Raw genomic sequence first — 15,143 nt, forward strand, 5'->3', positions numbered from 1 at the left:
TTGTTCAATTAAATAATAAGTTTAAAATACTGAAGCTGTTTTGGGTTTTGGTGTTTTGTTGGTTTTTGTTTTTTTTTTTTTTTAAATCAGTTAAAAATGGTCAAAAATAATGAAATGCATCAATTTCCCATTACTTTGATGTGCTGGGTCTTTTGTTTTTCGTGACAGGCAGCAGCTCCAGCTGGTGTAAACAGAGGAGAGCGATGGACTAGACAAAAGAAATGAAATTATTAGCTCACCTATTGGATGCCTTGGCTCAGAAACAGAGATAAGTAAGGGGAAAAAAGACGTATTCTTCCCTATGATTACACCATACCTTAGCATGTGAAGCTTGCTGTCTGGGGACTAGAATTCCCCCTTGCTATCCTACTTTTCTTCTCCTTTTACAGTGAAACACTGATTGTTCTTGCCTTACTTAAGTTTCAGATTCCATTAAAAATGAATAATGCTGCAGGACTTTTTTTCCTGGTAGCTTCATCCAGAAAGAATTGGCAAATACAGAATGGTTGGTTAATGTGTTGTAAAAAAGACTGTGGAGACCACAAAGTGCTGTAGGAAGTATATAACATTATCTTTGGCTGCACAGACCACCCAAGCCTCATAAATCTATTCTGTTGGTATCTGCAAATCTACTTGCACATGGCTGTAGTTAACTCACAGATGCACCTCATGCACTGCTCACTGCTCCCCATTCCTGTCTCGCAGAATCATTTCATGTGAGCAGTCTGGCTTAAAGGTCCCCCTGCCCTTTGCTTTAGTATATTGGAGTATATAACACTTGGGTAATAATGGCAAATGATAAAGTTGTTGTACACACAAAAGTATACCAGATGCAATCCTGTTTAATTATATTTAAATATTTTATGAGATTAAATACATAATTTTAAAAGTTCAGAGGGAAATGATTAACTTAAAACATATTAATACACTTCTGGAGGGCTGAGTTAAATTATAATCGTCTGGAATTCATTGAGGCAAATGTCATTTTTCTCTTCTTGCTTTTAGTAGAGAGGGAAGCAGTTTTGTTTTATTTCCACTTTGTTCTAGGCTTAGGGTGGCAATTGTGGCTTGTGTCACTGTAGGTCCATCTTCCTTAAAAATCTCTGGAAAATTCTGCAGACTCTCTCTCTGGTTTGATTTTGAAGGAAGGTGTTCTCCTACAACCAAAATGCATAATCAGAAAAGCAGGCACAATCTAGAGGAGTTTAAATCTCTCTCTATATGTAAGGACTCATTAAGTGTCTAGCTCAGCAACAAAAGTCTGCCCAGCTGTAGGACTAGGATTTCACATCACAGCCTGTAAGGTTTGTACAGACTCCAAATGCAAGAAAAATTATTTAAACAGGCCAGGTTTCTGAATTTGACTGAAGCTGTCTTTTCTTTGCCTGTGTCTCCCCTGAGCCTCCTTTCCCCAGTCTCAACAACCCCAGCTCCCTCCGCCTCTCCTGGTAGGACTTGTTCTCCAGACCCTTCTCCAGCTTCATTGCTCTCCTCTGGACACCCTCTAGCTTTCCTGAAGTGAGCAGTCCAGAACTGAACAAAGCACTCAAGTGCTAAGTACCAGGGGGACAATCACTGCCTTGCTCCTGCTGGCCACATTATTTTTGGGACATTAGTGACAGAGGAGCAGGACTGTTTGACCTCAGGGCAGTCTCTTTGTAGGTGGCTGCTACCTGAGCACAAACAGCACTGACATCTGTTCAGCTTTGCAGCACAGAGCCCATACCTCAGGAGTGAGCCTTTGCTGCTTAGTTTTTCAGCAGAGTCCCTGTCTGGAAAATCCCACACTCTTTTCTGGGACATCTCTGTGTTTGAAATGAAAGTCTGCACCATCACTGTAGAATGGGATCTGTTAGCATGTCCTACACAGTAAAACAAACAAACAAACAAAACAACAAAGAAAAAGTAACATTAGAGGTAGAGTTTGCCACTTCTGGGTCTATAACAATTTTCTCTGACCATCATAGTTATAATTATGCTATGGCTTCCTTCCCAGTAAGCCACTATGTTGAGAGATGTCCAGAAGAGGTCTAGATTCAGAAGAAAAGCTGTTGATCAAGATCCAAAGCAGCTCCTTAATAAAAGGACAAATACCACACCCCTAGCAGAGAATAACCTGGTGTTGGCCACAGTACAGCTGAAAGACTGCTTTGCAAGTCGCCCTGGATATTCCTCTGCCAGGTCACTACATCACAGGTAGCAGGTGACTGGTGTATTGCTTTCTAATAGAGGCAAAAAGGATGGCTCAAAATGTCCCAAACTAAGGACACTATGTCATTCTCTTCTCTTCTCTTTCTCTCACCATCACTTGCTAAAATCACAGCTCATTCTTGAAGGAAATGAGAACATACCTATATTATTCTGTAGTGATTGCAGCCAGTCTTCCATCAGTGTCTGAGAAGGTGCTGCAAGGAAATACTCTGCCCCATCTCTCAGCCTGTAAATAAGGAAAGGAAAAGGTGAATTCTAGTCAGTTTTTCCTTATACCTTCTGTGCTTGTGAGTGTGAGACACTTCAGTTATGCCTCCTAACAACATACAGCCTTGGGTGACTGTGGGCAGGGAGCTGCATGGGCTTTTATTTGTGCCCTTCTCTGCAAGACTCACCGCAGCATGAAGGCGTTCTCCTTCCTGGTGTAATTCACCAGCCTCTCACATTTGGCACCAGAAATGCCAAGGGACAGGACTGTGGATATATTCTGAAGGGGGATAAAATTAAAACAAAATGTCTGTTGTGTCTTTTCTGCTAGGATTCAATTCCATACCAACACACCCATCTCTTTGTTCTTCTAACTTTAATCCTAGGATCACTGAATAGGTGAACTACAGAGGAACCATGGACAATTGCATTATATCTTGAAGGCAATACTTGAATAAGATATGCCTTAGAAGAAGTATCTTTGAAAATTTCTGGAAGCTTATCAGTCTGTTTTCAGTTGTATCAGTTGAATAATCCCTGAATTTTCACTCAGCTCACATTTGAAAGGGAACAGATCACCCCAGCCCCAAACCAAAGGTGACATTTTGAAATTCATTTTTACATATGTAGACACAAAGTTTGCTTGAAAGATTAAAAAACCAAGTTTTTTACCTTAGCTGCTTCTTTGTCATCATTATAGAAATCAAGCTTTAATCCATCAAGTTTTACATAGAAGGATTTCCAAGACCTTGAGTGTGGCTACATGAATAGAAACAGTAACAAAATTCAGTGGTGAAGTATATATTTTATAGGAGTAGTAAAATCTTATGCAACTTTCACAGGAATCCAGGATCTGTCGATATTATGATCACAGAAGTTCTCACAGACATTGTTATCTCTTAGAAAAACAAGCTCTATACCATGTGGTCAGCAACATTGCTGAAGGTGAATAATCAAAGTTCTGTCCAATTTTTGGCCACTAAAACTCCACATTTTTCCCTAGCTGGAACACCAGCCCCTGCCTGCTGGTCACAGGCTAATTTTATCCATTGTGTTGTTACTATCTAATGTAGCTGCTGAGTTCTTCTTCATTTACTAAACTAACCCCAGTGGAATGCTACTGAGCAATGTGCAAAAGTAGCAGCTAATTCCAAGCCCAACTATGCCACTGAAACTTAGCCTAGTGCCATGAGACTCTTCTTGATAAAGGATCCTTAACTTATATTCATATTTTGTTATGCCAGTGGATAAAGTTGACAATTTGGTCATTCAGAGAAAAGGAAGGAAACAGTTCTAAGGAAGGTTAAGTCATAGCTTTCCTTGTTGAGTAATATGGAAGCTAAGTGTCTCTGAATGCTAAATTCTGTGAGCCCAGAAGTGAAGAAAAACAAATTTCTCTTCCAGAAGATGGAGTTTGTACCAGATTCACCTTTTAAAAGAGGTCTTTCAAGTTAAAAATTTCAGAGCAATTTCCGAGGAAATTAAACATTTCAGAGGAAATCTGAGACAACTTTTTTATGTGCAAACACTCAGCAAAAATTGATGTCTGTAGATTAGTGGTGAATATTAGAAAATTTCCTGGCCTGTCGTGATCATTAGGCTACTGATTTGAAGCGATATTATTTCCCAGGATAAGAATTCAGATTTCAGTTTCATTCAAACCTGTATTTAAGAAACCAATTCTTCAAAGATAAACAGAACCTAAATTCTGTTCTAGCACAGCTAGAAATTTCAAATATTGGGAGCATGAGACTGTGGGCTTCCACTGCTATCAAACTATCACAAGCTGTTACAGGATCTTGAAGCTTTAGGGTATTTTTTGTGGTGTGGTTGTTTATTTTTTTGGTTGTTGGGGGGTTTTTTTTGGTTGTTTCATTTGGGTTTTTTTTCCCCTAATTCAGTTGATATATTGAAACCAGTTGATATATTGTTTGTAATTAGGAAACTAATTAACATGTTCATACAGCCTGGACTCTGGTTTATAAATTCATTAACTGTAGACAGACTCTGTTCTGCGTGATTCCCCTGACAGGCAAAAATTCCATTGTCTCTTTCTCTGAGAGATCAGGTACTGCCCAAGGCAGTGGATGCTTCCTCATGCATTTTAGGGATAACTGAAGCTAACCCACACTACTGAGCTCCTCTTCAGCAAGAGCTTATCCTGAAGAAGGCAGAGCAGATCATGGACTATAACTCAAGGAGCAATGAAATCACCCAGCATGATGGTATTTATTGCTACCTGTTGTCTTCGTGGAAGGAGCTGGTCTCGCTTCTCTAGGAAACCCTCCATGTTCTGGAGACTTGCAGAAACCTGAGACACACAAGAACATTGCTTCTTAACTTTAAAATGGCCCTTGAATTTCTGAAGGTATTTTTTAGATAAACTCCATGCAAAGAAACTAATCTCAGGTTCCTCTAGCCTTTACATTGACAGCACAGCTGGAAATCCTCACTAGGTTGCAATTGTATCTTTGATAGACCATCTAAATGAAGAGAATTCAAATCCTTCTCAAACAATTTACTTATGGAATTTTCTCTATCTTAGTGTGTTAATTAACTCATATTATTTTTATATTATTACATGCATTTTACAACTTAAGTTGTTCAAGTTATTCATACCACCTCCACAATTGCTGAGTTACACCAATCAATGTATAGTGTCGTACTGGTACACTTGGGTATGTGACAAGCGTGCTCCTCTCAAGAATAGAGGAGCAAAAGGAAACAATATCTGCCAATGAGTTAACAGTGAATTTCCTGCCAGGGTGAGCTAACAGGAGCTTTTGGTTCCAGTCTTGCACCTGATCAGCTCTTTGACAAGCGTGCCATGAAGTCCTGCCTCTCTCTGACTTCTGAACAGAGTGGACAGTAAGCACTGCCACCTCGCACAGAGGCTGTAGGTAAATCATCCTCTTTGTGAGACATCATCTGTTTTTAAGTGCTCTGCTGAGTATTCAGCAGCAGGAATAGCCTCTAATTCAAGAAAAACAGAAACCAATATAGTTGTTAAGACCTAGGCTATAAAGCTTAGTAAATTAAAAATAGTTTTAAGCTGTACATAGCTGCTTAAGTCAACTGTCTTTGTGGAAAGTGTTTGAATTGCAAAGACACATAAAATGCTTCTTGTTTGGATCCAGGAGTGTATCCACCAGAGTGCCACTGTATGGTGCTCTTTGGACTTTCACACAGAACTTGCTGTTATTGCCTTACTTTAACTAGCACAGGGTAGTGGTTTTGTGAGGAGAGAACCAGAAATTCCTGGGACTTACCAAAGATGTATTCTTGAATCTCTCCCAAGAGGAGCTAGACAGCAGTAAGTTTGGTGAGTTATCTAGTGACCTTTGTCCAGGCTCGGGTGGTGTTGCTGCTGGTTTGGTCTGCAGGCTGGAGAAAGAGGAGCCTATAGCACCCTTTTCCTGAGGAGATATGTGGTCTGTGGCTTGTGATTCTGACAAATTGCTGCTGTGTTGATGGCTTATAGGAGTAGGAGATAAAGGAGAGCCTAAAGAACTGCGACTTTCCAAAGATGCAGCTTGTAGGCCCTCAGCCTTTGGAGTAGCTGGAGTGATAATCTCACTGAGCCTTGTCTCAGCTTTCATTTCTGTTTTGTTGCTGCTCTGCGATTCAGGGACTTCTGGGGAACTGAATTCTTGGAACCTTGTTGGAGATTTTTCAATGGGAGAGAAAATAGTTTCAAGCGGGACCCTCCAGGTCACGTTGTGCGTGGGCACAGGTGGCAGTGGCGCTGTGCTCTTTGTCTCTGTCAGTTTTGGTGGTGCATTCCTTTTGTCAGATGGTTTTCTTCTCAGAGATGGAACCCGGACAACTTTGCCTTTATCCTTCTGCTCACTCTCTTCTGTGTCCACTTGTTTCAGGAGGTTCATCTCTCTCTGTAGGACAGCAGTATTAATTTTTTTAAAATTGCCTTCATGCATTTATGAATACTTACCTAAGAGGTTTTTGTGGGTTTTTTTTTTTATTTTAAGCAGGAATGGTTTTCCAAATAAATTGTCTCCTGGCACTGAATCTTAAGGCCTGTACTTCCACTGGCATTTTTAGAGTTAGATCTGAATCCAATTACTATGTGCTAAGCATTATTTTGTTGTCCAAATCATGAATACTAGTGGCAGTTAACCTCAAATATGGTGAATTCTGCCCTTAGTAAGTTCTCTGGAGGGTGATTTTTTTTTTTAATAAGCTAAGGAGAAACTGTGCTCTTTCTCTTGTGGCACTGCTTCTTTAGGTTTTCTGTAAGAACACTGAGTATCCAGGGCTTATCTTGTGGAAAATTTTGCAGGGAAGGGCCTTTGTTCCTTCACTTAGCCAATTTGCAAGTCACTGAACAAAAGATAGATTAATTTTCAGCCTAAAGTCAAACACAACCGTTATGTTTTTCTGGTTATTTCAGGAAAATAATTTTAAAACCTCCCCCACAATGAAAGGGAATCTGAGAGGCTCACAAATCTTTGGTATTTAACACAATACATTGTAAAAATCTTAAGCCAGAAGGAAAAGGCTTATCTGTGCATTGGTCTCCATTTATTTTCAGCCCTTTGCTATCTTCTGTCACTTTCAGGTGGCTCCAGCTCCCTACTGAAATCCTGAATGAAGCAAAATCTCTCCATCTATGTAGCAAGGGATCACCCTGTTTCTCACACCCTGTTTGCTGGTCCTCGCAGAAGAAAATTTCCACTTCTCCCCCACAGCTTTTTCAAGCTAGTTGGTCTCTTTTGATCCACATATAGGTCTTGCTATGTCTGAAATAGTTCAGCTTTGGTTTCTCATTTACCCCATCTTTTACATGGAGTGACATTCAAACAATCAATGACTCACATCATCTTGTTTCATGCACAGCTCATCAGCCTTCTACTACTCACCTTAGTTTTCCTGCTGAGCTGAGCAAATTTCTCTTCCTGTGCTGCAAGCATCTTCTCAAAATCATGATGTTTCTTCAATAATTCCTCTACTTCAGACACTGAATCCTGAATGGAAAGATTGCCACATACAGAAGTCCAAAATCAAGCCCATCAGAAGAGATTATACCTAAGATTTTCAGATTGATCCATTCTATTTAGCCAAGTGAGGGTTCTGAAAATTTTGTAATTGGATGTCTAAATTTTTTTACCCCTATTTGTGTATGAAAAAAATCTGAATTTACATTTTAAAAAAGGTCTGTATCTTGCAGTCTGTTGGCTGTGCAGGAGAAAAAGATCTCAAATACCAACCTTCCCTTTTCTGCAGGGCCATGTAGTACCATGGCTTCCAGCTATAACTGTTTATGTGCAGATTGAGTACTTGGATTCTGGCTTGTGCTAGACACAGTTTGTTCCTGCCCTACAACAAATGCATCTAAGGCTTCTTTCATGTCCCCTGCTTAGTTTCTGATACCCAAGTTCATGACTTTGTTTTCCAATCTTATAAATTATCAGAAGATAGTCAACAATGAGAAAAAAGCCCCAGCAAACCAAACAAGAATGTGGATGCTGGTGTTTAAAAAGGAATTTACAAGCTAGCTATAAACGTGCCTGTGTAAAACATTCCACCACTTAATGGGAAGAACAAGGTGGGAAAAGCCCATTTTTTCCCCTACAAGATGGGAAAAACAACTTTTTCCTTTCGAAACAGGCTCTCAGCAAGACAGGGAAGGTTGAACCTTTTGCAAGTTATGTGAAAAAATTATCTGGAATTCTTCCAAGGCTTCTACCACCCCCTGGAAGCCACCACTTCCAGGAGCCTATCACCATGTCAAATGCAGCAACTGCCCTGGGCTCACTTCTGCAAGAGGACAGAGCTGGTCCATGAGCCGGGCCCTCTCTATATGCTAAGAGGCACACGGTGCTCAGTAATGCTGCAGGGTTGTTACTCACCCCGTAGGAGGGATCTGAAAGAAAGCTCTCCTTGGCAGCCAGCCACGCTTCTGCTTGTTCAAGCTCTCTGCGGAGCAATTGGATCTCCCAGTTTTCTTCATATAACACTTTCCTCATGTCCCAGCTCTCCTTTACCTTCTTCATCAGCTCAGACAGCTCTAACAGTTTTTCTTCAATCTAGAAAAAGAATATTTGTAATGCCCGGAGTTGAAAAATCCAAACAGACTTTCACATGACAGTCAACTATCTGGCAGTCACTAATCTGCCTTCATGATTTAGAGGATGATCTCTAGATAATTTTGTGGTGTTAGCATAATTTAGAAAAGATGACCGAGTCCTCTTTATTTCTACTTGAATTAATTGAGCATGTAAATTGTGTAGCTAGATAATACAATTTTAGGCATATTCCACATACTGTATGACAGATATTCTGCCATATGATTTCCCAATATGAAACTTTATATCCAGGCAACTTGTACTATGAAACTAGTGAGAACCAGGAGATTCAACAAATATATGCACTTATGGCAAGGCACCAGTGGAGAGACTTCAACTGTGCAAAGTATTCTTGTTCTTTCTACAACAGAAGTAATGTGATCTGGCATAAATTCTGAAGATGTTTTCAATAGTGTGTTCTGTGGATCTACAGACAGTGTCTTGGGCAAAGTCTAAAGATACACAGATAACAGCATCACAGAAATTTTAACATTCTTGCCCCTTTGGACATTTCTGAAGAATTACATCTCTTCTGGTGAACTCAGAGACATCAGCAATGCAAGGCAATTGCATTGTAATGTAGCACAAGAACTTTAAAATGTGTTTTCTTTTTCTGTGCGTCAAATGAAATGTGTAGCTTTTAATAGTAAAGAACCTGATTGTCCCATTTAGTTCTTCTGTTCTGAGAGACAAAGCTGCCCCTCCTGTCTGTTTCATCTCTTTGTTCACTCTTGTTTGTAAAATATTTAACTCTTCAACACACCTCTACAGACATGAAATGTCCCTTCTTCATCAGGTCACCTCCTGCCCGCTGCATTTCTTCATATTTCAGCCACTGCTTCTCTATCTCGCGCTTGTACTCCTCGTGGCGCTTGATGAGCAGCTCCGCTCCCAGGACATCGTTTGCCAGTTCCTCAGATATCACCAGAGCATGCATCTCATTGGCCCAGGCCCTGCAGACCAGGGACAAAGGGTAAAAAGGGAGGGAATCTGAGTCTGCTGGACATTTGGGAATGCACACATCCCATGGCTGTGGATACATGTATACAGACTTTTATTTGTTCACAAAATATATATTAATATTGTCCTGATTTTGCCTGGGATGGAGTTAATTCTGTTCTTAGTAACTGGTACAGTGCTGAGTTTTGGATTCAGTATGAGAATAGTGTTGACAGCACACTGTTGTTCTGGCTGTTGCTGAGTAGTGCTTCCCCAAGCCAAGGGTCTCTCAGTTTCCCAGGCTCTCCCAGTGAGGAGGTGCACAAACAGCCGGGCAGGGGGAAACAAAGCCAGGACAGCTGACCTGAACAGGCCAAAGGGATACTCCATCCCATGGAACATCATAACCCATATATAAACTGGGGGTAGTTTGCCAGAAGGGACCAATGGCTGCTTATGGACAGGCTGGGTACCAGTGAGTCAGTGATGAACAATTGTATTGTGCATCAATAGTTTCTGGGAGGGTTATTTTCCTTTTTTAAAAAAAAGAAAAATAAGTTCATCATTAGTATTATTACATTTTACATTTTTTTTAATTACTAGAGTGTTTTTATCTCAACAAATGAGTTGGGTTTTTTGTTTGTTTGCTTGTTTTTAATTTCTGATTCTCCTCCCCATCCCACTGGGAACCTGGGGGAGTGAGTGGCTTGGCTTAGCTGCTGACTAGGGGGTTAAACCATAGCAATAGACAAATATGTTGATGAAGGTTTACTCAAACATCTGGGGGATTTATAATATTCCCAGTGCTGTTTCCATATATAGCCTATTAAAAATAAAGATGTAGATCTGCACATACCAAAGCTTTGTGCATTCAAATTCTCAGAAAGAACTAACTGCAATTGCCTAGACTACACAGTTTAGCAGTATTTTTATACATTGTAAAGGACCACACATGAAAGTACTTCATGTGCACAAAGAGCACTCATGGAAAGAAACATATTGATAGATACTTTTAAAGAAATATTTTCTACTCCATAACTCTCAACTGGCACAAACTTACTCATGATTTACCTGAGCTCAGGATCTATCCCTTAGCATAGGAAATGGCTAATAATCTGTGGTAACCTTCCACTGTCTTTGTATTTCTACTCCTGTCATAGGTGAACTTTTTCATTACCTCTTCTAGGAGATTATCTTTCATGCAGCTGCTTTGACTCTGAGAAAAAGGGGCACTCGTGTCTCTGCAGGTGTACGAATTACTTCACTATCTAACCCTACCTTCCTACAGAATCAACAGTATTTTCAATTGAAATTGTGAAACTTCCAAATTTATCCACAGGGATGGAATTCTCCAGGGGACTGTTTAGGGACTGTCTAGGACTTAGTTTAAGAAAAGTGTCCGTGTCATGCACACTGTGCTGAGGGATCATGGTTACCTCTGATATCTGGTAAATTCTGTGAAGTGCTGTTGAAGAGATGCCATGGATTATTATTCAAAGAGATTTGAAAGCAAGCTGCAGAACACCTGGGGCAGGAATCAAATAACTAACAGCTATAATTTAGAAAATCCTATATGGGAAAGACAAGAAATAAGGCCCACTGCCGAACTTAAGGGGCCAATACATACATCAGCTCCCTGCAGTCATTGAAGTAAAGCTGGACTTGTTCTGCCTGGCTCAGTCTTGCCTTCCGCTCCAGAAACTTTTTGTCCAAGTTTTCCCAGCACTCATCCACATCCGTGAGTCTCTCCATGATGTTCTCCTTAACTTGAGGGTATGTGCGGCTGAGGTGCCAAGCGTCTCCTCGAATCCGTTCCAGCTCTTTCATGATGACTCCTAGATCTCTCTGGGATGGAGACAGAATGGATTGTAAGACTAAGTCACTACTTAGCTCTATCAAAAGTGGATTTAATGATGATGATGCATATATTTTCTACCCTCTGGCTGTACAGAGGTTGGAAATATGAATGCCACTCAGTTTTCCTTTAATGCCTTGTTCATCATCAAACATAAAAGAAACTTCTTTAGATGTGAGACAGATTATTTTGGTAAATATGGAGCTGAAGTTCGCTATGGTTCAGCTGACGCCTTTGCAATTATCATAGCAGATTTTAGAAGAAAAGTTAATCCTTCAAAGCAAAAGTATTAATAATATAATATCCCAATGTTAAAAACAGGAGGAAAAGGCCTTCTTTTCTGAGGCACGAAGAATATTTTAGGGTGCAATAAATTTGTCTTGCAAGCAAAGCACTTGAGAGGCATCAGTCAAGAATCAGTCTCCTTTTTTTTCTGCCATCCATGCTTTTCTGCTACTGCTTCATCACAGATCCTCTTACCTCTACTCCCTCAAGATGGCTGAGAAGTGTCTGTACACCTGGAAGATCATACCCATAATCTTCTATATCCACCACTGCCTCTTTCTCCTGCATCCAGTCCTTTACTTCATCCACATCATGGTCATACTGGTGAACTTGACGGGCTGCTCTTAGGTTCTGGAATAAAGAAGTCATTTAATGGCAATACTCTACAGCATTTTGTGTCTACAACATGAAAAAAGGCAATCCTAATATGTCGTAATGCAGCACAAAATCACTGGGGATTTTGAGAGGTATTGAAACATCTTCCCAGTTAAGTCACCTGAAAGTGAGATGTTAACCTAATTTCCCCAAGTTCTGTTGGACAATGGAAAGAAACAGATGTCTCCAAAGAGCAATTTATCCCTACATAAGAAGAATGATCAAAATGGAGAGCATGAATTGCCCTCTAAAAGTAGCTCTCTACATCACAGGGGTTGTCTTAAAACACTTCTTGGAATAAAGTCTACACTGCAAACAGTGAAAATAAAAGGAATTGAGCAAAAATAATGCTTTTCTGAAATGAGAGTATTAAAAAATGTTCTAATACTAGTTTTACAATCAAACTCTATAGTAACAATTGTCATGCATTTATTTCTGCTAACAGACTATAGTGGGCTTGAGCTACCTAATAAGCAACAGGTCATGCAACAGTAGTGAAAAAAAGATGATTGAGGACATCTGATGTTTTATATTCTCCTTAAAACAAACAAAAATGTTGAGTTCTGTGTGTCACCTCTGCTTTTCCGTACATATCTGTGACTGCAGTTTTCTGAGAAGGAGTGGGCAGATTTAACACCTAACTGTTGCCTAAAGGTAGGGGGGTGGCTCTGTGTCCTCCGTCACATTATCTTCCATAGGCCATCTTTGATTTCAAGAAGTTAACTCAGCAAAAATCCTGGAGAATTTTGGTCATGTTACATAAGTAGTTCCATAAAAAGACTGATAAGTGGCAGAGCCAGGCTACTGTTAGTGGTGGTAAACTGATGGATTGACTTTGTTTTTCAGGAAACTAGAGTTAGCAGTGAATTAAAGAAAACAATTACCCGGAGCTGATAAGCATCTTTCAAGTATAAGCCTTGCCAGGAACAGTAGGGTAAGCAGTGGATATAAAGGGAAATTAATCTAGAAAAAGTTGAACAAAATGTACTCATTGTCCCTGTAAAACTTGTGTCTCAACATGAGCAATGTACTGGTTTAGGAAAGAAAGGGCATGGGAGGCTGCAAGGAAATCAATGCCTCAGTTTTTTCATGCATTTCCTACCTCTGTCCTTATCTCAATGGCATTGCATAGTTTCTCCCACATTTCATTGATTTGCTTAGTTCTCTTCTGGATAATATCCATCTTGCTGTGGCCTTCCTTATCCAGTTTAGATGCTAAGTCATTTAAGGAGACAACTTTGGAATGTCCCAAAGGTTTCATCTCATTTACAAAATCTTTAAACTTTTTCTCCAGCACCTGCAGAATAAATGGGGACACAAATTTAGGTAAAGAATTTCTGCCTACCTCCATGAGAGAGGCAGAAGGAATCACTTTCTCTGCTCTGTATAACACAAAACTTATGCACTGTAACCTATAAGTGCAAATTGCTTGATAAATCCAAATGATCTGGAGTCAGAAGAAGACATCTATTGTCTTGATCATTTAACATTCTGTTTCACAGAGAAAAATTAACCACATCCTGAGAAGCAGAAGCTGCTCAGATCAAAAGCTAATGAACAGAACTTCTCTACATAACAGCAGTTCCTAGGAGGAGTGGACACTGCTGATTATACCTCTCTGCACTGCGTGCCCCAAGGAGGAATTTATCCTTGAAATCAGTAGCAAGAGATATGAACACTAAACCCCAGTGCTTTCAACCATAGTCAAATTTTTTAGGCCCTGTCAAATTTATAAGCAGGGCAAGCAATGGAGTGTGCTGACCTCACCTTATTCCAAGAAAAGCTAACTTTCTGATACAGCTAATTTTCTGTTGGAGGATGCTACCTCAGCAAGCCTGTCAAAGCAGACAGAAGCCAGTCTGAGTTCTTGCTGTAGAGATAACAGCTCTGCTTAGTTGTTGTCATTGTAACACGCTTCACTGTCAGCAGCTACATAAAAATTGCAGCAAATATTTCCCTGCTTTGCCACACGATACATGAAATACTTTTTATTTTCTTTTACCTCAACATCATCCAAGTCTTGTCCGTAGTCGTCCGACTCGGCTACAGACAGTTTACTGGAAAGCCATGCATCTACCAGCTGGAATTCTCTTTCAAACTGATAGAGCTGGAATTGTTCTTGCAGGCGTTTTCTCTGGGTGTCAGACTTCTGTAGGAGAGACTGATAGTCTGCTAGGATCCCCTGGAGCTTTGAAAGTATTACTGAACTGCAAAGAATAAGAAGCAGAAAGTATGTCTTTGGTTTATTGTTCTTTTTAAACACTGGTTTTTTACAGTGTTTAAACCTGTGACAGGTTTAATTTGCAACATCTTTAAAACACAGAATAAACCAGATAAAATCATGGAGTGAGTTATGCTGTGCCCTTAAAGCCAGCTAGCTCAGGAAATTAAAGTATATCATACAAATGGCTGCTCTTTTCCCATCCTCCTCCCCAGGTATAAAAACAAACTTTCAATAAAAAACAGTGACCTGTCAGGAATGTTCATTTCCTTTTCCAAGCTCAGTGGTTTTTGAACAATTGTGGTAAATTAGAACTAGATGACAGTTCCTGGGAGTAGACAATGGACAAAGAAGCTGATCTGCATTAATTAGCCCATTGTTAAAACAAAAAAAATCTCATGCAAACATTAAAACAATCATCAAGCATCTGGGGAGCTCAGTGTGTGTGATGATGATGATGGAGGGATGGATGATCCCTGAAATCCTATTTCTGAATGAGCCATCAAACATAGTTGAACTTTACTTTATCTGTCTTCTCTGGGCATTTCTGTCAGACCTGGAGGAGAAACCTGTTTTTACTTTCCTACCTCTCTGGACTGTCTTTGTTTATTAAGCTGGCACCTGTCTCCTGTACTTTCTCGATCCGCAAGCTGAAACTATCCATGTCCAGTTTGGTAGCTTCAAGTTTACGAAGTAAAACTTGTGTGGATTCTTCATTCTTCCCATAATCAGAGGTCTCCAGAATGAAACTCCTCTCTGCCAGCCATGCCTCCACCTCCAGCAACTGTATAAAATATAGGGATGAGCCTTAACACAGCTTGACAAGAAAACTGAAAGCAGTGGTGCACTGACATATCACTGAAAACAGAGAGCACCTTAGATGTGCTCCTCTAATGCAACCTAGCAGACACTGTTTGAAAAAATGTGTACCCAGAATCCAGTAATTGCAGTTATATGTTACTCACTT

At 40.1% G+C, this 15,143-nt stretch overlaps 1 protein-coding gene across 1 annotated transcript in view; it reads right to left on the reverse strand.

Moving 5' to 3' along the window:
• Nucleotides 1-981: 981 nt before the first annotated feature.
• The window catches only part of SPTBN5 (spectrin beta, non-erythrocytic 5), a 91,036-nt gene continuing 76,874 nt past the window's right edge, over nt 982-15,143 (reverse strand). Inside the window, 16 exon segments of the mRNA XM_038139264.1 lie at nt 982-1,098; nt 1,100-1,157; nt 1,727-1,862; nt 2,352-2,437; nt 2,607-2,698; nt 3,091-3,177; nt 4,658-4,729; nt 5,688-6,308; nt 7,296-7,400; nt 8,286-8,462; nt 9,265-9,454; nt 11,068-11,285; nt 11,776-11,931; nt 13,058-13,252; nt 13,958-14,162; nt 14,764-14,960. Coding sequence (XP_037995192.1) covers nt 982-1,098; nt 1,100-1,157; nt 1,727-1,862; nt 2,352-2,437; nt 2,607-2,698; nt 3,091-3,177; nt 4,658-4,729; nt 5,688-6,308; nt 7,296-7,400; nt 8,286-8,462; nt 9,265-9,454; nt 11,068-11,285; nt 11,776-11,931; nt 13,058-13,252; nt 13,958-14,162; nt 14,764-14,960 — 2,712 coding nt within the window.

This window comes from Motacilla alba, chromosome 5, assembly GCF_015832195.1.
Source record: "Motacilla alba alba isolate MOTALB_02 chromosome 5, Motacilla_alba_V1.0_pri, whole genome shotgun sequence".
Taxonomy (NCBI): domain Eukaryota; kingdom Metazoa; phylum Chordata; class Aves; order Passeriformes; family Motacillidae; genus Motacilla; species Motacilla alba.